General features: G+C 58.8%; 1 protein-coding gene across 2 annotated transcripts; it reads left to right on the top strand.

Moving 5' to 3' along the window:
- Positions 1 to 494: 494 nt before the first annotated feature.
- Positions 495 to 16,956, top strand: CAPNS1 (calpain small subunit 1). 2 transcript variants are annotated; one of them, XM_034792632.1, is made up of 11 exons: positions 495 to 612; positions 5,532 to 5,753; positions 9,723 to 9,756; positions 11,102 to 11,191; positions 12,098 to 12,155; positions 12,687 to 12,751; positions 13,340 to 13,408; positions 14,090 to 14,168; positions 14,280 to 14,396; positions 15,525 to 15,583; positions 15,999 to 16,956. In XM_034792632.1, the coding sequence occupies exons 2-11, from the start codon at positions 5,560 to 5,562 to the stop codon at positions 16,023 to 16,025; spliced, it is 792 nt and encodes a 263-aa protein (XP_034648523.1). In that variant the 5' UTR covers positions 495 to 612; positions 5,532 to 5,559; the 3' UTR covers positions 16,026 to 16,956. The 2 variants fall into 2 exon arrangements, with proteins under 2 accessions (XP_034648523.1, XP_034648522.1); XM_034792631.1 differs by having other exon boundaries at positions 501 to 612; positions 5,517 to 5,753.
- Positions 16,957 to 17,639: the final 683 nt, after the last annotated feature.

Raw genomic sequence — 17,639 nt, 5'->3', positions numbered from 1 at the left:
CTCAGGCTAATGGGAGAGCTGCCTGTGGGGAGTTACCACATCCCGAGTGGCTAATTCAGCTATGGAGGCCGATGGGTCTTTCTCTGGGGTTGTGGGTTGGAGCCCCGCATGGGGTACGTTTAGCTTTGGGCATCTATCCACCCTAACAATGGTTACACTGAATTAAGCCAGGGCTCCTGGGTTCTTTCCCCAGCTCGGGGGGGAGGGGGAGGGGAGAATGGGATCTAGTGGTTAGAGCGGGGGAGCTGGGAGCCAGGACTCCTGGGTTCTTTCCCCAGCTCTGGGAGGGGAGTGGGATCTAGTGGTTAGAGCAGGGGGGCAGGGCGCTAGGAGCCAGGACTCCTGGGTTCTTTCCCCAGCTCTGGCAGGGAAGTGGGGTCAAGTGGTTAGAGCAGGGGGCAGGGGGCTGGGAGCCAGGACGCCTGGGTTCTCTCTCCGCCAGGCGGGCGGCACTAGGGCCCCGGTGGATCGGGGAGGCGCCTGTGGCTGCGGCTCTAGGGCCCGCCCCGCCGCAGTGACTCGCTCGGGCGTGGTGGGTCCCGCAGTCCCGTCCCGGCCGCTGGCACAGGCCCGCTGCAGGCAGAGCCCGGAGCCCCGCATCGCCTCCCGCAGGTAGGGCTGGGGGCACCCGGGGCGCCACCCCGCCTCCCGCTGGGTCCCCGGCTCCTTCCCCTCCACTGCTGGCCCCCGTCCTGCCCGCCTCTCCCTGGCTTCCGCTGCCCCAGATCCCTGGGGCTGTGGGCCGCTCGTGCACCGGATCCCCCCCGCCCACTGGATCCCCTCCCCTTCTGATCCCCTCCCTTTCCCTGGGGAATCCCCTCCGGCCCCCCAGATCCCCTCCCTTTCCCCCGGGATCCCCTCCCTTCCCCCTGGGAAATCCCCTCCCTTCCCCCTGGGGATCCGCTCCGGCCCCCCGGATCCCCTCCCTTTCCCTGGGGATCCCCTCCGCCCCCCCGGATTCCCTCCCTTTCCCCTGGGATCCCCCTGCACACTGGATCCCCTCCCTTTCCCTGGGGATCCCCTCCAGCCCCCCCGGATTTCCTCCCTTTCCTCTGGGATCCCCCTGCACACTGGATCCCCTTCCCTTCCCCCTGGGATCCCCTCCCTTCCCCCCAGGATCCCTTCTGCCCTCTGAGCACTGGATCCCCTCCCCTTCCCCTGGGATCCCCCTGCACACTGGATCCCCCTTTCCTGGGATCCCCTCCTGATCACCATGCACTGGATTTCCTCCCTTCCCCCGGGATCCCCTTCTGCTCCCTGAGCACTGGATCGCCTCCTGCTCTCTGCACACTGGATCACCTCCCTTCCTATGGGGATCCCCCTTCTGATCCCCATGCACTGGGGATCTTCTCCCTTCCCTGGGATTCCCCCCTCCACACTGGATCCCCTCCCCTTTCCCCTGGGATCCCCGTCTGGTCCCCCATGTGGATTGGATCTCTTCTTCCCTGGGGATTCCCTGTGTACATGGGATCCCCTCCTTTCCCCTGGGGGTTCCCCTCCTGCCCCCATGCACACTGGATCCCCTCCCTTTTCTTCCCCGGGATTCCCTTTTGAATCCTCCCCACATTGGATTCCTGCCCTTCCCCCTGGAGGGTCTCTGATTCCCTCCCTCTGGATCCCCTCTTTTCTTCCCTGGAGATTTCAGCTCTTCACACACTGAATCCTTCCCCTCCTCCATCCTCTCTATCCTTCTCCCTTCCCTGGAGACGTGTCCCTCTGGATTCCTCCCTCTATAGCAAGATTCTAAATCCCTATCCGGGAACCCCTTTGCCCCATTAGATCCCTTGAAATCTACCCTCCATTCCTACGCTGGGGCCCTTTCTCCCCTCCCACTCCATCCCTTTACCCCTCCAACTTTCTGCTCTCTTTGGATTCCTCCCCTAGGATCTCTAGGGCAGCGGCTCTCAACCTGTCCAGACGACTGTCCCCCTTTCGCGACTCTCGCGCACCCCCAAATTGCCCCTCGCTTAAGACCGACTTGCTTGCCAAACCAGACCTCAAAAGACCAAAGTGTCCCAGGACTGGCTGACAGTCTCCTTTTGACCAGAGCCTTCTAAAAGCAATCCATCGGAATATCAATATTGTACTTCCGTTTCGGTGGATCGTCTACACGAGTCCTGGGCGGTCTGAAATTTTAGTTTGTCCTGGCCTCGCTAGTGCTTCTTATGCAGCCTGTTGTAAAACGAGGCGGAGTTGATGGACCCCAGGGGTATGCGTAGGCCTGGTGGAGAACCCCTGCTCTAGGGGGATCCTCTTAGGACTAGATTCTCTCTTCCCCTTCGCCCGCCACCCACTGGATTCCTCCCCCGCCCCGGGAACAACTTCCACCTCTGATCACCGTCCCACCATCCCTCCTCCTGGGATCCTTCTTTCGGGGGCGATTTCTTGCCAGCGTTTACACTGGATTTCTTCTCCTCCACCTGGATTTCAGGGAATCGCTTGCTTCCTCCTTACACTGGATTCCTTTCCCCACAGGGATCTCTTGACCCCCTTTATACTGGATTCCTCTCACCCCGGGGAACGCGGATACCTCTCCCCCACGGGGACCATGTGTGTTTGTGTGACTCCTCTGACCCAGCTCATGTCCCCCCCACTAACCTTCCTCCCCCCCCCCCCCAGCTGCTCCTGTGGAGACAACGCCCCATTGTCTCTCTCTTCCCCCCAGGCTTCTGGCCTGGTGCCCAGAGGCCGCTCGCGGCTCTAGCATCTGCTCCTTTCCCCAGCTGACGCCTGCCCCCAGCTTGCCTGCCCCCGGGCAGCTGCAGTTCCGGCTCTGGGGCGCTCCGCTCGCTTTTGTGCGGCCCGGAGGACGGGTCGAGGCCTCATAGCTTCTGGGTTCTGTTCAGGGGTCTCAGGCGCAGAGTGCAGGCAGTGGGGTCTGGTGGTTAGAGCAGGGGGGATGGGAGCCAGGACTCCTGGGTTCTCTTTACAGGTGGAAGGGGAGTGGGGTTTAGTGGTTAGAACAGCAAGGCTGGGAGACAGGACTCCTGGGTTCTGTTACCAGCTCGGGGAGGAGAGTGGGGTTTAGTGGTTAGAGCAGGGGGGCTGGGAGCCAGGACTCCCGGGTTCTCTTTACAGGTGGAAGGGGAGTGGGGTTTAGTGGTTAGAACAGCAAGGCTGGGAGCCAGGACTCCTGGGTTCTGTTCCCAACTCTGGGAGGGGAGTGGGGTCTAGTGGTTAGAGCAGCCAGGACTCCTGTTTCATTCCCCCACCGCACTCAATTAAACAGAGGGAAAGGTGGGTAGCTGAGTCCATATGGCTTTTACTGTCGTACCCCGCTTGTCCTGTGAGCTAGACTGGCCTCGGGGTGTCGCGTGCTAAAGGTGTCTTGGCAGAGACCTACGGGGGCCCAGGCAGATCGCATTGGCCTGCAAATCAAGCCACGGGAATCCGCTGGGGCTTTGCTGGGGATCCTGCATCTCGTGCATCAAGCGCGATAGAATCTGGCTTGTTCTCCCCGACTGCCCCGGGGCAAGTCAGCAGATGCGTTTTGTGGGCAGCTGACATGGGGCCAGTTCAGCCCTGTCACCTTTCTTCCCCCCGCCCCGCTTATAAATGCCCCGTAGGCGTAGACAATGCCCCAGTGTTCTCCGATTTGCATCGTCTGGGCGCCGCAGTTCCTGCAGCGCCGGCATTAAATCGTCCAAAGATCTACCCGCTCCGCTGAAACTGGCTGGTGATTTCGCCCGCTGAAAAGAGACGAGGGAAAACAGTCGCTAACGAAACAAAGTTCTTCTGTGTCCCTCGGCAGCACCGGCCAGTTTTTAAATGAACCCTGGCGGTCCCGCTAGGTGTTTATGGCGGGTGCTTTCCCCGTTTCACAGCAGGGGAAACTGAGGCACAGAACGAGGGCGTGACTGGCCTGAGATCACACGGGAAGTTAGTGGCAGAGCTGGGAGGCCTGACTTCCAGTCTCTCCCAATCCAACTTCTAGACTAGGGGCTGCTTGTGCTTAATTTTTAGGTCCGACCCAAACCTGAGCCGATGGAGTCATTTTCTGACCCAACCCTTCTCCCCAAACCGGTGGCCGTGCCACTGGCACCTCCTGCCCGTGGGGTTGGCACAGCGGTGGCTGCGTGTCCTGCCCCGGCCGTCTACTGCCCGCTGCTGCGTCCTGTGGAGTGAGGGGCACAGTTTTCCCACCTGACACAGACCCAACGCTTGTAGTTGGTCCTGTCAGGTTCGGGTCAGGGCTCTGTGCTAGAGTACATCCCACTGCCAGAACTGGGGATAGAACCCAGGAGTCCTGACCCTTCCCCCCAAACCGCCCATCAGTCCTCTCTGAGCTGACTGCGTTCCTCTCCCAGAGCTCAGAACAGATGTACAGAGAGAGAGAGATTCCAGAGTTCTGTCATTTGTATTGTTGCCCATCACCGGTGTATCCGGGCTTTTTCCACTAGCAAAATCCCTTGTGGATTTCATAGAGTCTCTGCCGTGTCTCCCTTTTTGGGGGGAAAGATCCTGCCTGGGGTAGGGATTTGGGGTTTTCTTTTGCTGTTTTTTATTAATTTCGCCTCTTTCTTGCTCGTTTTGTTTCTGTGCGGTGGGTTGGCTGGGGTTCGTTGGGTCGCAGGCGTTGTCCGTCTCAGCCTGACGGTGGAAAAGCTTTTCTCAAAGTTGGGGACTTTGAAGTGTTTTCAGAGCTGGGGCTAGAACCCAGGAGTCCTGGCTCCCAGCTCTGCTGCTCTTACCACTAGATACCACTCCCCCGTGAGAGTCCTGGCTTCCCAGCCCCCGTGCTCCCCTTCCAGAGCTGGGGTTAGAACCCAGGAGTCCTGGCTCCTAGCCCCTGTCCTCCCCGCTCTAACCACTAGTCCCTGCTCCCCGCCCACAACTTGGAATAGAATGTGAGAAGCCTGGCCACCAGCCCCCCCGCTCCCTTCCAGAGCTGAGATTAGAACCCAGGAGTCCTGGCTCCCAGCCCCCTCTGCTCCCCTTCCAGAGCTGAGATTAGAACCCAGGAGTCCTGGCCACCAGCCCCCCCTGCTCCCTTCCAGAGCTGAGATTAGAACCCAGGAGTCCCCTCCACTCTAACTACTAGACCCTGCTTCCCTCCCAGCGCGCTGTCTATCTGCAAAAGCACGGCACCAGATTCCAGTGGTTAATCTCCAGTTTGATTCCCTGTTTTGGCAACACCCGATCTAGATCCTGCCAGGTGCTGGGGCCCTACCCCTCCAGGAGCTAGAGGGCACCGGTCCCCTGCAGGTTTGGGCCCTGACATTGTCCGGGAGTGTGCCTAACTAACCAGGCGCTTGTGCCAGCCGCTTCCCACAGCATCCTGCTTCCCCACCTATGAGCAGCTTCTGTGGCGAGGTACACTGAGCAAACACTGTGTGTGGGGCGGAGGGGGCAGTTACTCCTGAACAAAGCGTCTGTGCTGAAAACCTGCCTGAGAGAGACGTCGTCTCCCCAAGGGGAAAGGGGGGGCAGCGCTTTGTAGACCAAGGCCACTGCAGGACCACCAGTGGGTTGAGGGAGAGTGAAACTGACCAGCCCTTTGTCTGTTTTCTTTCCAACCCATCTTTTCGCAGGTCTTCCCCCAGCTAGGAAACCGCCCCGATGTTCCTCGTCAAGAACTTCCTTGGAGGAGGAGGAGGAGGGGGAGGAGGCGGAGGAGGTGGAGGCTTCGGAGGGAACATTGGGAATGTGATCGGAGGATTCCTGAGTGGTGGCGGTGGAGGAGGACGGGCTGGAGGTGGGGGAGGCGGTGGCGGAGCCATGGGCATCATTGGAGGAGTGATCAATGCCATCAGGTTCGTACGTAGCCTCGTCGTTGTTGTTATTGGTATTGCCAGGGCTCCATGACCGAGATCAGGGCCCCGACGCGCCAGGCGCTGCCCAGACACACAGTGACCGAGATCAGGGCCCCGTCAGGCCGGGCGCTGCCCAGACACACAGCGACCGAGATCGGGGCCCGTCGGGCCGGGCGCTGCCCAGACACACAGCGACCGAGATCGGGGCCCGTCGGGCCGGGCGCTGCCCAGACAGACAATAACAGAGATCGGGGCCCCGTCGCGCCTGGCGCTGCACAGACGCACAGTGACCGAGATCAGGGCCCTGTCGCACTGGGCGCTGCCCAGACACACTTTAAGAGACAGCCTTTGCCATTTCAATAGATAAGACCGAAGAAGGAAGGCTCATTACCCCGTTTTCTAGATGGAGGAACTGAGGCCCAGAGAGATCAATGTGCATCTTTTCCTCCTTGTAGACTTTGGACAACTTGAGAGCGGGGGTCTGGGCACTAGGACTCCTGGGTTCTTTTCTCGGATCGAATTGCGGGGGAGGCAGGGGGGAGTGCCTTTGGATCAAGGACAGCGGGATGAGTTTGATTGTGCCAGTCTCCAATAGTGGGAGAAGAAACCCCAGACAGGCTCCTTAATTGATGTTGTCCTGTTTGCTGGCCGAAGGTGCTGGCTTGAGTGTCTGGATCTGCAGGGCGGTAATACCAATACTTCGCTCTTGTCTAGCATTTTTCATCTGTAGCTCTCAAAGCGCTGTATTAAGGAGGGCAGAATCACAGAGATGTCGGACTGGAAGGGACCTCGAGAGATCACCTAATCCACACCTCTTCCCCCCCCCCCCCCCCCCCAGCACTGAGGCAGGGCCAAGTAAACCTAGACCATGTCTGAGAGGGGTTTTTCCAGCCTGCTCTTAATAACCTCCAACAGTGGGGATCCCACAACCTCCCTTGATCGCCTGTTCCAGAGCCGAACTCCCCTGAGAGTTAGAAAGTTTTTCCTAATACCTCACCTAAATCTCCCTTCCTGCCAGTTAAGCCAATCCCTTCTTGTCCTTGCCTCCAATGGATGTGAAGAATCACTGTCCTCTTTATAACAACCTTTTACATGTCATCATCCCCATTTTACAGACGGGGAAACTGAGGCCCAGTAGATGACGTGCCCGAAGTCACCCAGCAGGGCAGTGGCTGGGTCGGTCTCTCATTCCCAGCTGCTGTGCCCTGCCCCAACCCGGAGGGACCCGCTTTAGAGGGTGAGAGGAGAGGAGAGGTCCGCCCTGGTGGCTGTTGAGTGGCCAGGTAGGGTAGTGGATTATGTGCCAGGGGCATAGATCTCGCTAGGAACTGGACTGAGACCTCCCGAATTCATTACAGGCAGGGGCCACCATACAGCCATCCGGGGTGGGGAGTGTAACAATTTTCAGCCAGGCCAGATTCGAACCGGTGAACCTGTGGGTGAAAGGCTCCCTAGCCAGGTCCTAAAGAGGCTGCCTGTGTCCCTGCCGATATTGTTCTTTGCTGTAAGGGCCCGTTTATTGGTTGCGTCCGTGTTCACACTCTCCTCTGGACTTGCTCCAGTTTCTCCACATTTTTCCCGAAATGCGGCGCCCAGAACGGGACACAATACTCCAGCTGAGACCTACTCAGCGCGGAGTAGAGTGGAAGAATTACTTCTCGTGTCTTGCTTACAACACGCCTGCTAATACAGCCCAGAATGACTTCACTTTCTTTTTTGCAACAGGGTGACACTGTTCACTCATATTTAGCTTGTGGTCCACTCTGACCCCCAGACCCTTTTCCGCAGTACTCCTTCCTAGGCGGTCCTTTCCCTTTGTGTATGCGTGCAACTGATTGTTCCTTTCTAAGTGGAGTACTTTGCATTTGTCCATGTTGAATTTCATCCTATTTACTTCAGAGCATCTTTCCGGTTTCTGGATTATAATCCTCTCCTCCAAAGCACTTGCAACCCCTCCCAGCTTGGTATCGTCTGCAAACTTGATAAGTTTCCTCGCTCTGCCATTATCTAACTCACTGATGAAGATATTGATCAGAACGGGACCCAGGACTGATCCCTGCGGGACCCCACTCGTTATGCCCTTCCAGCATGATTGCGAATCACTGGTCACTACTCTCTGGGAACGTATCCCAGATCCTTCTGGGATCTATTGGCGCCGGGGCACCAGAGGAGCATGTGGGGTTTTGGGGTTCACCCAGGCTGGGTGAGGTGCTGGCAGGCCGAGACAACGGATCTGAGCACTTTGATCTCTGTCACAGAGCTGGACAGGAGAGTGGGCGAGTAGAGGCGTCTTGAACAAAGATTGTGTCTTGCTCGTTTCCCCTTTAATTCCCGTCTCGGCCTTTCTCCCTGTTACTTGGCATCACTTGACCCACGGGCCTTTGTGAATCTACTCGCTTGGCTTTCATCTCTAAATCACCAGCCGCTGATCGAGCTCGGTGGAGTGTCTGCTTGTTGGGATGGAGGAGAGGCAGAGGACCTGTTGCTTTCTCGGTGGGGGCCCAGTGAGAGGGGCTGGTCCCTCCAGGGCGATTTCGGGGCTGGAGGGGTCCTGGTTTTAGCCTGCAGGCTGGGTAAAGCCAGGGCATTGAAGGCACAGGGCAGGCAGTGACCCATCCCCTTACTGGTCGGGCTTGAACCCCAGAATCCTGTGGCCTCTTGGGGGAAGTGGATTCTCCTTGGCTAGGAGGTGTTGCTTTGAATGCGGTGCCCTGGCCTATTGATTGCGGGGGGCGGGGAGGGCTGGGGATTAGGGCTGGCTGGGCGGCTCTGCCTTGCTTCGGTTTTCGGTCAGACTGGTTTGCCCACATAGGGGGAACTAGCTAGAGGCACAGGCCCCAGGAAAACCCTGCCCGTGCCCCTAGACGAGCGCAGGGGAGAGTCCCTGTTTTCTCTGTCCCTGCCTCGGTTCTTCCCCGATGCTGGGCTCTTCTCTCATCACTGATATTCCTCCAGCGCTTTCCATGCATAGCGCCTGGCAAACCATATATGCAGGGATCCCTCACCCACTGAAATGCAGCCGCCTCTGGGGGTGGGGTGTGGCAGCTGTTTATACAGGGATCTACCTCTAAATTAGAAAGTGGTTCTGCAGTTTGTCATGCCATGTATTGTGTGTAGGGGAGGCAGCGTGGTCTAGTGGCTAGAACACTGGACTGGGAGATAGGAGCCCTTAGTTCTGTTCCCAGCTCTGCTGTTGTCTCTGTGAGAGCCTGGATGTGGCTCTGTGCCTCAGTTTCCCCCTCTGTATAGCAGGGAGGTGCTCTTACATGTATTATGGTGGCACCCTAGGAACCCCACGAGTGGGCCAAGACCCCATGGTGCCAGGCACTGTCCAGACACACAACTAAAAGGTGATTCCTGTTACATCTTTCAGGTGCATTGTTTCACTTGACCACAGCCGTATCTTCACTTCCGGGATGCTTTTGGCCTCAGCCACCTCTCTTCTATAGCACTCGAAATATTAAATACATTAAATATTAAGGAACTGGACTGGGACTCGGGGGATCTGGATTCAATGCCTGGCTCCACTACTGGGCTCCCTGTGTGATCTTGGGCAAATCACTGCATCTCTCTGGGCCTCCGTATCCCCATCTGTAAAACGGGAATAATAACTATTCCCTTGTCTATGCAAATTGGAAGCTCTTGGGAGCAGGTACTGTCTCAGTCATGTTCTGTGCGGCGCCCGGCGCGACGGGGCCCTGCTCTCGGCCGGGGTCTGCGCGGCGCCCGGCCCAACGGAGCCCTGGTCTCAGTCAGGTTCTGTGCAGCGCCCGGCGCGACGGGGCCCCGCTCTTGGCCGGGGTGTGCCCGGCGCGACGGGGCCCCGCTCTCGGCCGGGGTCTGGGCACCGCCCGGCCCGACGGGGCCCTGCTCTTTGCTGATGCTGCCATAATGCAAATCTATAATAACTTGTGTGTTTATAAAAGACCCTTCGTAACGGTTTCCTCTTTCTTTCCCCCTGTGTCACAGCGAAGCAGCAGCTCAGTATAATCCGGAGCCACCGGTAAGTCCTGATCACAGCCGGTTCTAACGACTCCTGTCAGCTACTAACATGGGCCCTGGAGGTGCTGAGTTTGTAGCCAGGCGTATGGGGGAGGGTCCTCCGGCACGGAGCCCCATTGCCTTGGTGGGGGTAAGCCGCGTGAATGCAGGCGTCTGCCCACCAGGAAGTGTTCTGCGGTTTGCTTTGTTTTTTTAAAGTGATTTGCAAAGAGAAGTAAATGGGCCTCATCAGGGCCGGCTCCAGGCACCAGCCCACCAAGCATGTGCTTGGGGCGGCGCGGCGGGGTGCTCCGGCCTGAGAGCGGGGCCGCGACTGGGCTCGCCGCTCTCCCTGCGGCACTCCGGCCGCCGGGGAGAGCAGAGAGCCGCAGTGGGATCTCTGCCCTCCCCCCAGCTCTCTGGCCGCCGGGGAGAGCGGAGCCGCGGCGGGCTTGCCGCCCTCCTCCCGGCACTCCGGCCAGTCGGGGATTGCGCGGCCGGGCTCGGCGCCCTCCCTTGCTGTGCTGGGGGCAGGGGAGCAGAGAGGCGGCGGTTGGCTTTTTTGCCTAGGGTGGCAAAAAAGCCAGAGCCGGCCCTGGGCCTCATGTCCTTGGTTGCTTACTTATGGAGACAAAGACAGCCCAAGGTGGCATGTCGTACGTTAGAAATTCAGGTCTCCTTTTCCCTGTTTGTCCTGGAGGACGCCGTGGATGACTGGAGAACTGGATAGTGCCCTGCAAAGAAAATCTCACTGACTGGAAAGGGAGGGGAAAGTGGCTTTTATTAATTCAGATTGTCTTTCCTGGAGCCAGATTCTCCTCTGGTGGGGTAAACTGGTTCTCTTGAAGTCAATGGAGTAAGGCGGGTGTGCCCTGGCGGGGGATCTGGCCCCATTGACTCCAATGGAGTGACACTCGTTTACACCAGCTGGGGATCTGACACCAGTGGAGTGACACCCATTTACCCCACCGGGAAGCCTGTCTCGTTCCTGATTGACACCATCTGAGTATCTGGCCCTTTGGGGGTTCTCCCTGTCCAGCCCTCTTTAGCTCAAGGCACTCTTGGGAGAAAACGCTTTCTGCTAACGATCCCCCCCCCCAACCTGCTTATAAAATATCCAAACCCACCTTGCAACGAGCCGAACGTCTCCTGCTTTCCTTGTCTATCCAAACAAGAGCAGGGTTCCCAGGTATCCCCTCCTCTTGGACTAGGTCTCCGTTTCAGATGCTTAAACGTTTTTTGCTAAGGCATCTGCACCTGCCGGTGGGTGATCCTTTGGGTCAGTGGAGAGACATAGATATATCTTTAACCCACCCGGGCTATTTATATTTTGTAACTTTCCTTTTCTTTCTACCCCTCCCCCCCAGCCCCCTCGCAGCCACTTCTCCAACGTGGAAGCTAACGAGAGCGAGGAAGTACGCCAGTTTCGCCGCCTCTTCACGCAGCTGGCTGGAGATGTAAGTATTTTGCCGTCCTCGCTCTTTGCATCCATCAGAAAGGGGCCCCGGCCCAGCCCTGAGGGCATCTCCCTGGGCCAAACTTTTCACCGAGGCCCTCCTCGGGACTGATTCTCAGCCAATTCACAACTGCTTTGCAAGTCAGGCCCCAGAAGCAAAGGCCTCTGGTTGCCCTGTGACCTTTCCTCTCTGTAGATAGCCCTGCCCAGAATCCTTTGCAGCATGGGACTCTAGTTGAGTTATGGGTAGGGCCCTACCAAATTCACGGCCATGAAAAACGTGTCACAGGCCGTGAAATCTGGTCGCCCCCTGTGAAATCTGGTCTTTTGTGTGCTTTTACCCTGTACTATACAGATGTCACGGGGGAGACCAGCATTTCTCAAATTGGGGCTCTTGACCCAAAAGGGAGTTGCAGGGGGGTCACAAGGTTGTCACCCTTACTTCTGCGCTGCCGTCAGAGCTGGGCAGCTGGAGATCGGCAGCTGCTGGCCGGGCGCCCAGCTCTGAAGGCAGCGCCCCCCCAGCAACAGCAGCATAGAAGTAAGGGTAGCAGTATGGCAACCCCCCCTACAATAACCTCATGACACCCCCCCACCCCCCCACACACACACACAACTCCTTTTTGGGTCAGGACTCCTATAATTACAGCCCCGTGAAATTTCAGATTGAAATAATGAAATTTACAATTTTTAAAATCCTATGACCGTGAAATTGACCAAAATGGACCGTGAATTTGGTAGGGCCCTAGTTATGGGGTGAGGAATGGGTCCAAGGGGGCGGCCGCCTCCATCCAGGAGCAGCTGGGAGGTGGCTCCCTGCGGGTCGACGTGCTCCAGAGAGACCAGGCAGGGCGAGCGTTACTCCAGCCCGCTGTGACGTCCCCCTTGTCTCTGTGCTTTGCGACAGGATATGGAAGTGAGCGCCACTGAGCTGATGAACATTCTCAACAAGGTGGTGACCAGACGTAAGTGGGACCCGCGGTCCGTTTAAATCAAACCCCGCGTCGGTTGATTCATTTACGAGATGGTTAAAAGGTCCGGGCTGGCTGGACCCTGCCTCCCAGAGCACAGCTGTCCTGTGGTGCTTGGTAATTGTCCGTCCTGATGCTACAGGGGACCTAGGGAATGCCAGGACTCCTGAGTTCCATTCCTGGCTGGCTCGGGGTGTGACCTCAGGCGAGCTGCTGTCCATGCTGTGGTTTCCTAGATTCATCGGTTTTAAGGGACTTTTGTGATCATCTCGCCTGCCCTGTATAACGCGGGCCAGAGTGTCCTGCCTCCAGCCCATATCTGGTGTCTGAGCTAGCCGGCCGTCCTCTCTGAGCAATGGGGGACGATGCTGAACTTCTGGTATCTCCATGGCATTGAGCTGCCTGGCACTGGACTCCACACCCCAGAGGCAGTAGCGTCGATGCCGTGCAGAGCTCCGGGGCCTGGAGCCCTGTCGTATTTACGCCTCCCACGTCATTGCCCGAACCTGCTCTCTTGCCTTCCAGATCCCGACCTGAAGACGGACGGGTTCGGGATTGACACCTGTCGCAGCATGGTGGCCGTCATGGATGTATCCTCCTCCTAAACTGACGTCCGAGCCCAGGAGCCTTTAAAGATACCAGGGCCTGATTCAAAGCTCCCGTGTCCTCTGTGCCTGGGGCAGGGATGGGCGGTGGGGGCTTTAAGCCCCCTTTGCTCTCCCTATATTCTAGGCCCTGCCCAGCCCCTGCTATCAGTCTCCGGGCTGCCCTAACTCACACTTCACCCCCTATGGGCTTGGGGGGGCAGGGAATAGCCACAGGGCAGTGTGCTCTGGCCACGCCCCCGATCTGCCCCCTATGGGCCCTGCCGGGCAGGGAATAGCCACAGGGCAGTGCGCTCTGGCCATACCCCCGATCCGCCCCCTGTGGGCTCTGGGGGGCAGGGAATAGCCACAGGGCAGTGTGCTCTGGCCACGCTCCCGATCTGCCCCCTGTGCTGGGCTCCGTATGCCCAACTCCACGCTGGCTGGGGAGATCCCCTGCACAGGTGAGAGTCTCGGGGGGCCGTTTCCACGCATGTTGAAGGCCCCCGTGCTGCCGGATCCCCTCCCTGCGGCTTGGCGGGGCCCCGGGTGGCTTTGGCCGACGTCTTTGTTCCTTGACCTCGAGCGCTTCAGAGCGACACGACCGGGAAGCTGGGCTTCGAGGAGTTCAAGTATTTGTGGGGGAATGTCAAGAAGTGGCAGGTAGAGAGGTGGGGGGAGGGGGGGGCTATCACGTGTGGCTGAGACCCGACCGTACCCCCCCTCCGGGTGTGGGGACAGGAGGGGGAACGAGAGACCTTGGGGATCCCAGTCTGGGGGGGGGCTTTTTAAGAGTGCTGGACTCCAAGGAGCCTTCCCGGCTGGAATTGACATGTGTCACGTTCAGCCCTGCGTGTGTGGGGGCTTTGCTGCTGCATTGCCTTCTGGGTACCCAGAATTCCCAGCGTCGCTCCCCTGCCTACCTGCCAGAGGTACCGGGGGTGTCCGGCAGGGGGCTAGCTGGGATCCAAACAGTCCCCTCCTTGGGGCAGAGTTAAGGGGCTGCGTTGCCTGTGATGTTCCCCCCGCCCCCGCTCCCCCCCAGCGTTCTGGGGAGGGGCTGCCATTTTAGTGTGTGTGTGGGGTGTCTCTGTTGTGTCTCTCCTGCCCCCCATGAGCCACTTGAGCGGTGGGGTGGTGGTTTCTTATTTCTCTCCCCCGCTCTGCCGTTCTCAGGGGCGGGGGGAGGAATCTTGGCTTCTGTTCCCTTCCCCCTGCGCCCATGTCTGCCATCTCTCTGCCTGTGGTCCCCCTCCCTGCCCAGTCCCAATCTGCGGCTGTGTGTTTGTGCTGGGGGGGTACTTTCTTATCCCATAACCAACTTGTCCCCCTCCCCCCGCCCAGTGTGTCTACAAACAGTACGACACGGACCGATCCGGCACCATCGGGAGCAGCGAGCTGCCAGGCGCCTTCGAGGCGGCGGGTAAGGAGCCGCTGAGGGGTGGGATTGGCGGGAGGGCGGGGGGACGGGGACCCACAAGGGCTGTCTCAGGTGGATGGGGAGTGACTGTCTCTCCCCCCACTCCCCCCCCAGGCTTCCGGCTGAACGAGCAGCTGTATCAGATGATCGTGCGCAGGTACTCAGACGAGAACGGCCACATGGACTTTGACAACTTCATCAGCTGCCTGGTTCGCCTGGACGCCATGTTTCGTAAGTGGCCTGCGGGTCGGTCCTGGGGATGGGCGGGGGGAGGGGCGGGTTCTGGGGTCCTCTGCCCCCCCCCTCCATCCGCCCCTCCCACCCCTGCCTCTAGTGTGAGCTGGGCCCCGCCCATCTGGGTTTTGCTCCATGTTTGTACAGCGCCTGGCACAATGGGGGCCTGATCCATGACGCGAGCCCCTAGGTGCTACCGTAATACACTTAATAGCACTAAAATAGACATCGCCTGGCCCATTATGCTAATACAAGAAATAATACAAAAAAATAACAGCAATGGTAGATGATGCCACCTGAACTGGTTTCTCTCTCATCTCGATCTCTCCGCCCTGGCCTCTGGCAAAACGGATTTCTGTCAGTGACTAGGCGCTCCAGCCGGAAACCGAGGGGTTAATCCTAACCAATTCAGGGGAACCTCCTGGTTCTGGACCTGTGGGTTGTGACTTCAGGGGGGTGGGTCACGGGCATTTGTCTGGAAGGGGGGCATTTGCCTTGGAGAGAAGGTGGCTCGTTAGTGATCTGAGCACAGGGATGGAGATCAGGACTCCTGGGTTCTATCCCCAGCTCTAGGGGGGGAGTGGGGGCTAATGGTTAGGGGGGGGGGCGGGCTGGGAGCCAGGACTCCTGGTTCTATTCCCAGCTCTAGGAGGGGAGTGGGGGCTAATGGTTAGAGTGGGGGCGGGCTGGGAGCCAGGACTCCTGGGTTCTATTCCCAGCTCTAGGAGGGGAGTGGGATGTACTGGTTAGAGTGACTGTGGGGGAGGGTGGCTGGGAGCCAGGACTCCTGGGTTCTATTCCCAGCTCTAGGAGGGGAGTGGGGGCTAATGATTAGAGTGGGGGCGGGCTGGGAGCCAGGACTCCTGGGTTCTATCTCCATGAGCAGAGGATAAAGATCGGGGTGGCTCCTGTTGTGCCGGGTGCTGCAGACACGTGCTGAGAGATGTCCCTGCCCCAGATTTAGACAGCCTAGATAGACAAGTGGGGAGGGGGAGAGAGGCAGGATTATCACCCCCCCACCCCCACCCCCCAGGGCTCACAGGTCGCTCGCAGATAACCGAGCTCTCCTGAGTCCCAGCCCAGTGTGTTAACCATGAGGCCGCCCTTCCCCCTCTCCTCCTACAGGTGCCTTCAAGTCTCTGGATAAGGACGGGGACGGGCAGATCCGGGTGAACATCCAGGAGGTGAGTGAGGCGGGAGGCTGGCTGCCCCCCGGCCTTTTCTTTCCTGCTGTCTAGCAAGGGACCCCGATGTGGTTCCTGCCTCCCTCTTCCCCTGCCCCACCCCTCAGGGCTGGCCGGGAACTCCGGGGTTAGCGGGTCCAGCCTGGCTTCCGCGGGGGGGGCGGAGCAGGGGCCAGGGATCTTCCCAGCAGTGTGAGGAGCAGCCCACAGCCCCTGCAAAGCTGGAGAATCCTACTGGGGTCCATGGGGAATGGCCCCTCCCCCAGCCCCGCACCCCCACCCCACCTTAAAAACAGGGGCCAATCCTGTCCCGCTGCTGGGTTCTGCGAGCCCACCTGCCGCCGGGGCAGTCTGTATTTCATATTGACCGGCCCAGCTCGCTCTCTCCTGACCGCTTTTCCGCTCTGCCCCGCAGTGGCTGCAGCTCACCATGTACTCCTAAGAGCCGGCGCGCCAGCCTGGACCGACGGCCCGGAGCGCGCCCTGGCCTCTCCGGGCTCCATGCTGCGACCTGGGCCTCTCCACGCCAGCTGCGACCCGCCCTTCTCTTTGCTTTTTGATTTCCAACCCTCCCCGCTCCCTGGAAGACCAGATGTCCCCTGCTCTCCATCCCCCACCCTCGCCAGCTCTCCTCCGGGTCACTTGTGGGGGAGGGAGGGGCATAAAACAGCTTCTGATTTCGAGGTATGTTTGCTGGCATATGATCCACGCTTCATTGATCCCTCTTCGGGCCCCAAGGATCTCCCAGCTCCGGCGGGAGGGGGCAGAAACGAAGCCAAACGCAGCAATCAATGGAACCATTGACCCCTCCCCACGCGCCGGCGGATTTTAATTTCTCATCGGCTCGGGTTCCGGCTCCCTCCCTGGCTGGAATTTCCTCGGCTGAGTGGGAGCCAACCAGGCCAGTTCCTTCCCTGCATGCAGTGTCTCCGCCCAGGCCCTAGAGAGGCCGGGCATGGGCCGGGGCGGGGGCAGGTGGAAAAGCTGTTGACTGGGCAGACACACCTGGCTCTGTCTTCCTTTAGTGGCTAGGTCATGTATAGCGATTTTTTCAGGCTGCTACGGTAGAGGCTTGTGCTTTTTTAGGTCCGGAGGTGCTGGGTTCGATCCCCGCAGACCACCCAAGCCAGGGAGGCATCGGATGGGCATCGAGTGCCCCCCGCCCCCAAGGGCATCAGGTGAGGCCGCTGCCTAGCTGGGGCACATGCAAATCCGGGGCTGCCCCGTTCGGTCGTGGCATTTTCGAAGGCAGGAGGGATGCCCAGGCTGTTGGGGGTTTGCCGTGGAACGTACCAGCTGTCTCTATCATTGACGCCCACCGTGTTTTCTAAAGCTCAGTAGAAATGATAATAAAGTTCTATAATAACATGTCACCAGAGCTCGGATGCGTCTCTTTTCCGCCCCTGCGCTGCGTTCCAGTTAAACGTATGTTCCCTGCCAACCCCCTGTCTAGGAGCTGTCGCTGTTTTCATACTTCGGGCCTTCCCCCATCTCCCCTGGCAGTTTAGGTCACTGCAATGCAGCTGCCTCTGGGGTGGAATGCAGTGGCTGTTTTTAACAGCACACAACAGCTTAACCGGCCTTACTGTGGTGCTTGTGTGGGACCCCTTATTGGAGCAACTCACATTCTTGAATGTGTTTAGCCTCACGAGGTAGGCCAGTGCTACTCTCCCCATGCACAGATGGGGAAACCGAGGCATGGACTGCAGTGACTTGCCCAAGCTTACTCAGAAGGAGCAGGGAATTCCACCCGGGTTTTGCTGAGTCCTGGGTTGGTGTCCAAAGGGGAAAATTTTAGGGACACAGAATTATCCAAACTGGGATTTAACCAGTGGGATGTTTAGTCGCAGAAAAATAAATGGACCCAAATATAAACACCCCCCATCTGTAAATCCACCTCTTGACATCAAAAGACTTGCACCTGGTTTCAGCTGGTGTTAACGGAGATCAGAATCTGACCCCAACACCCTGAGCTCTTACTCACTCGTTACGGTGTCAACTGCCCGTCTCTGCCCTTCTCGGCATCCCGGCCTGAACCGGGGATGGGCTGTTCGGC

The sequence above is a fragment of the Trachemys scripta genome, chromosome 16, assembly GCF_013100865.1.
Source record: "Trachemys scripta elegans isolate TJP31775 chromosome 16, CAS_Tse_1.0, whole genome shotgun sequence".
Taxonomy (NCBI): Eukaryota; Metazoa; Chordata; order Testudines; family Emydidae; genus Trachemys; species Trachemys scripta.
This window is presented reverse-complemented; position numbering and strand designations above follow the sequence as displayed.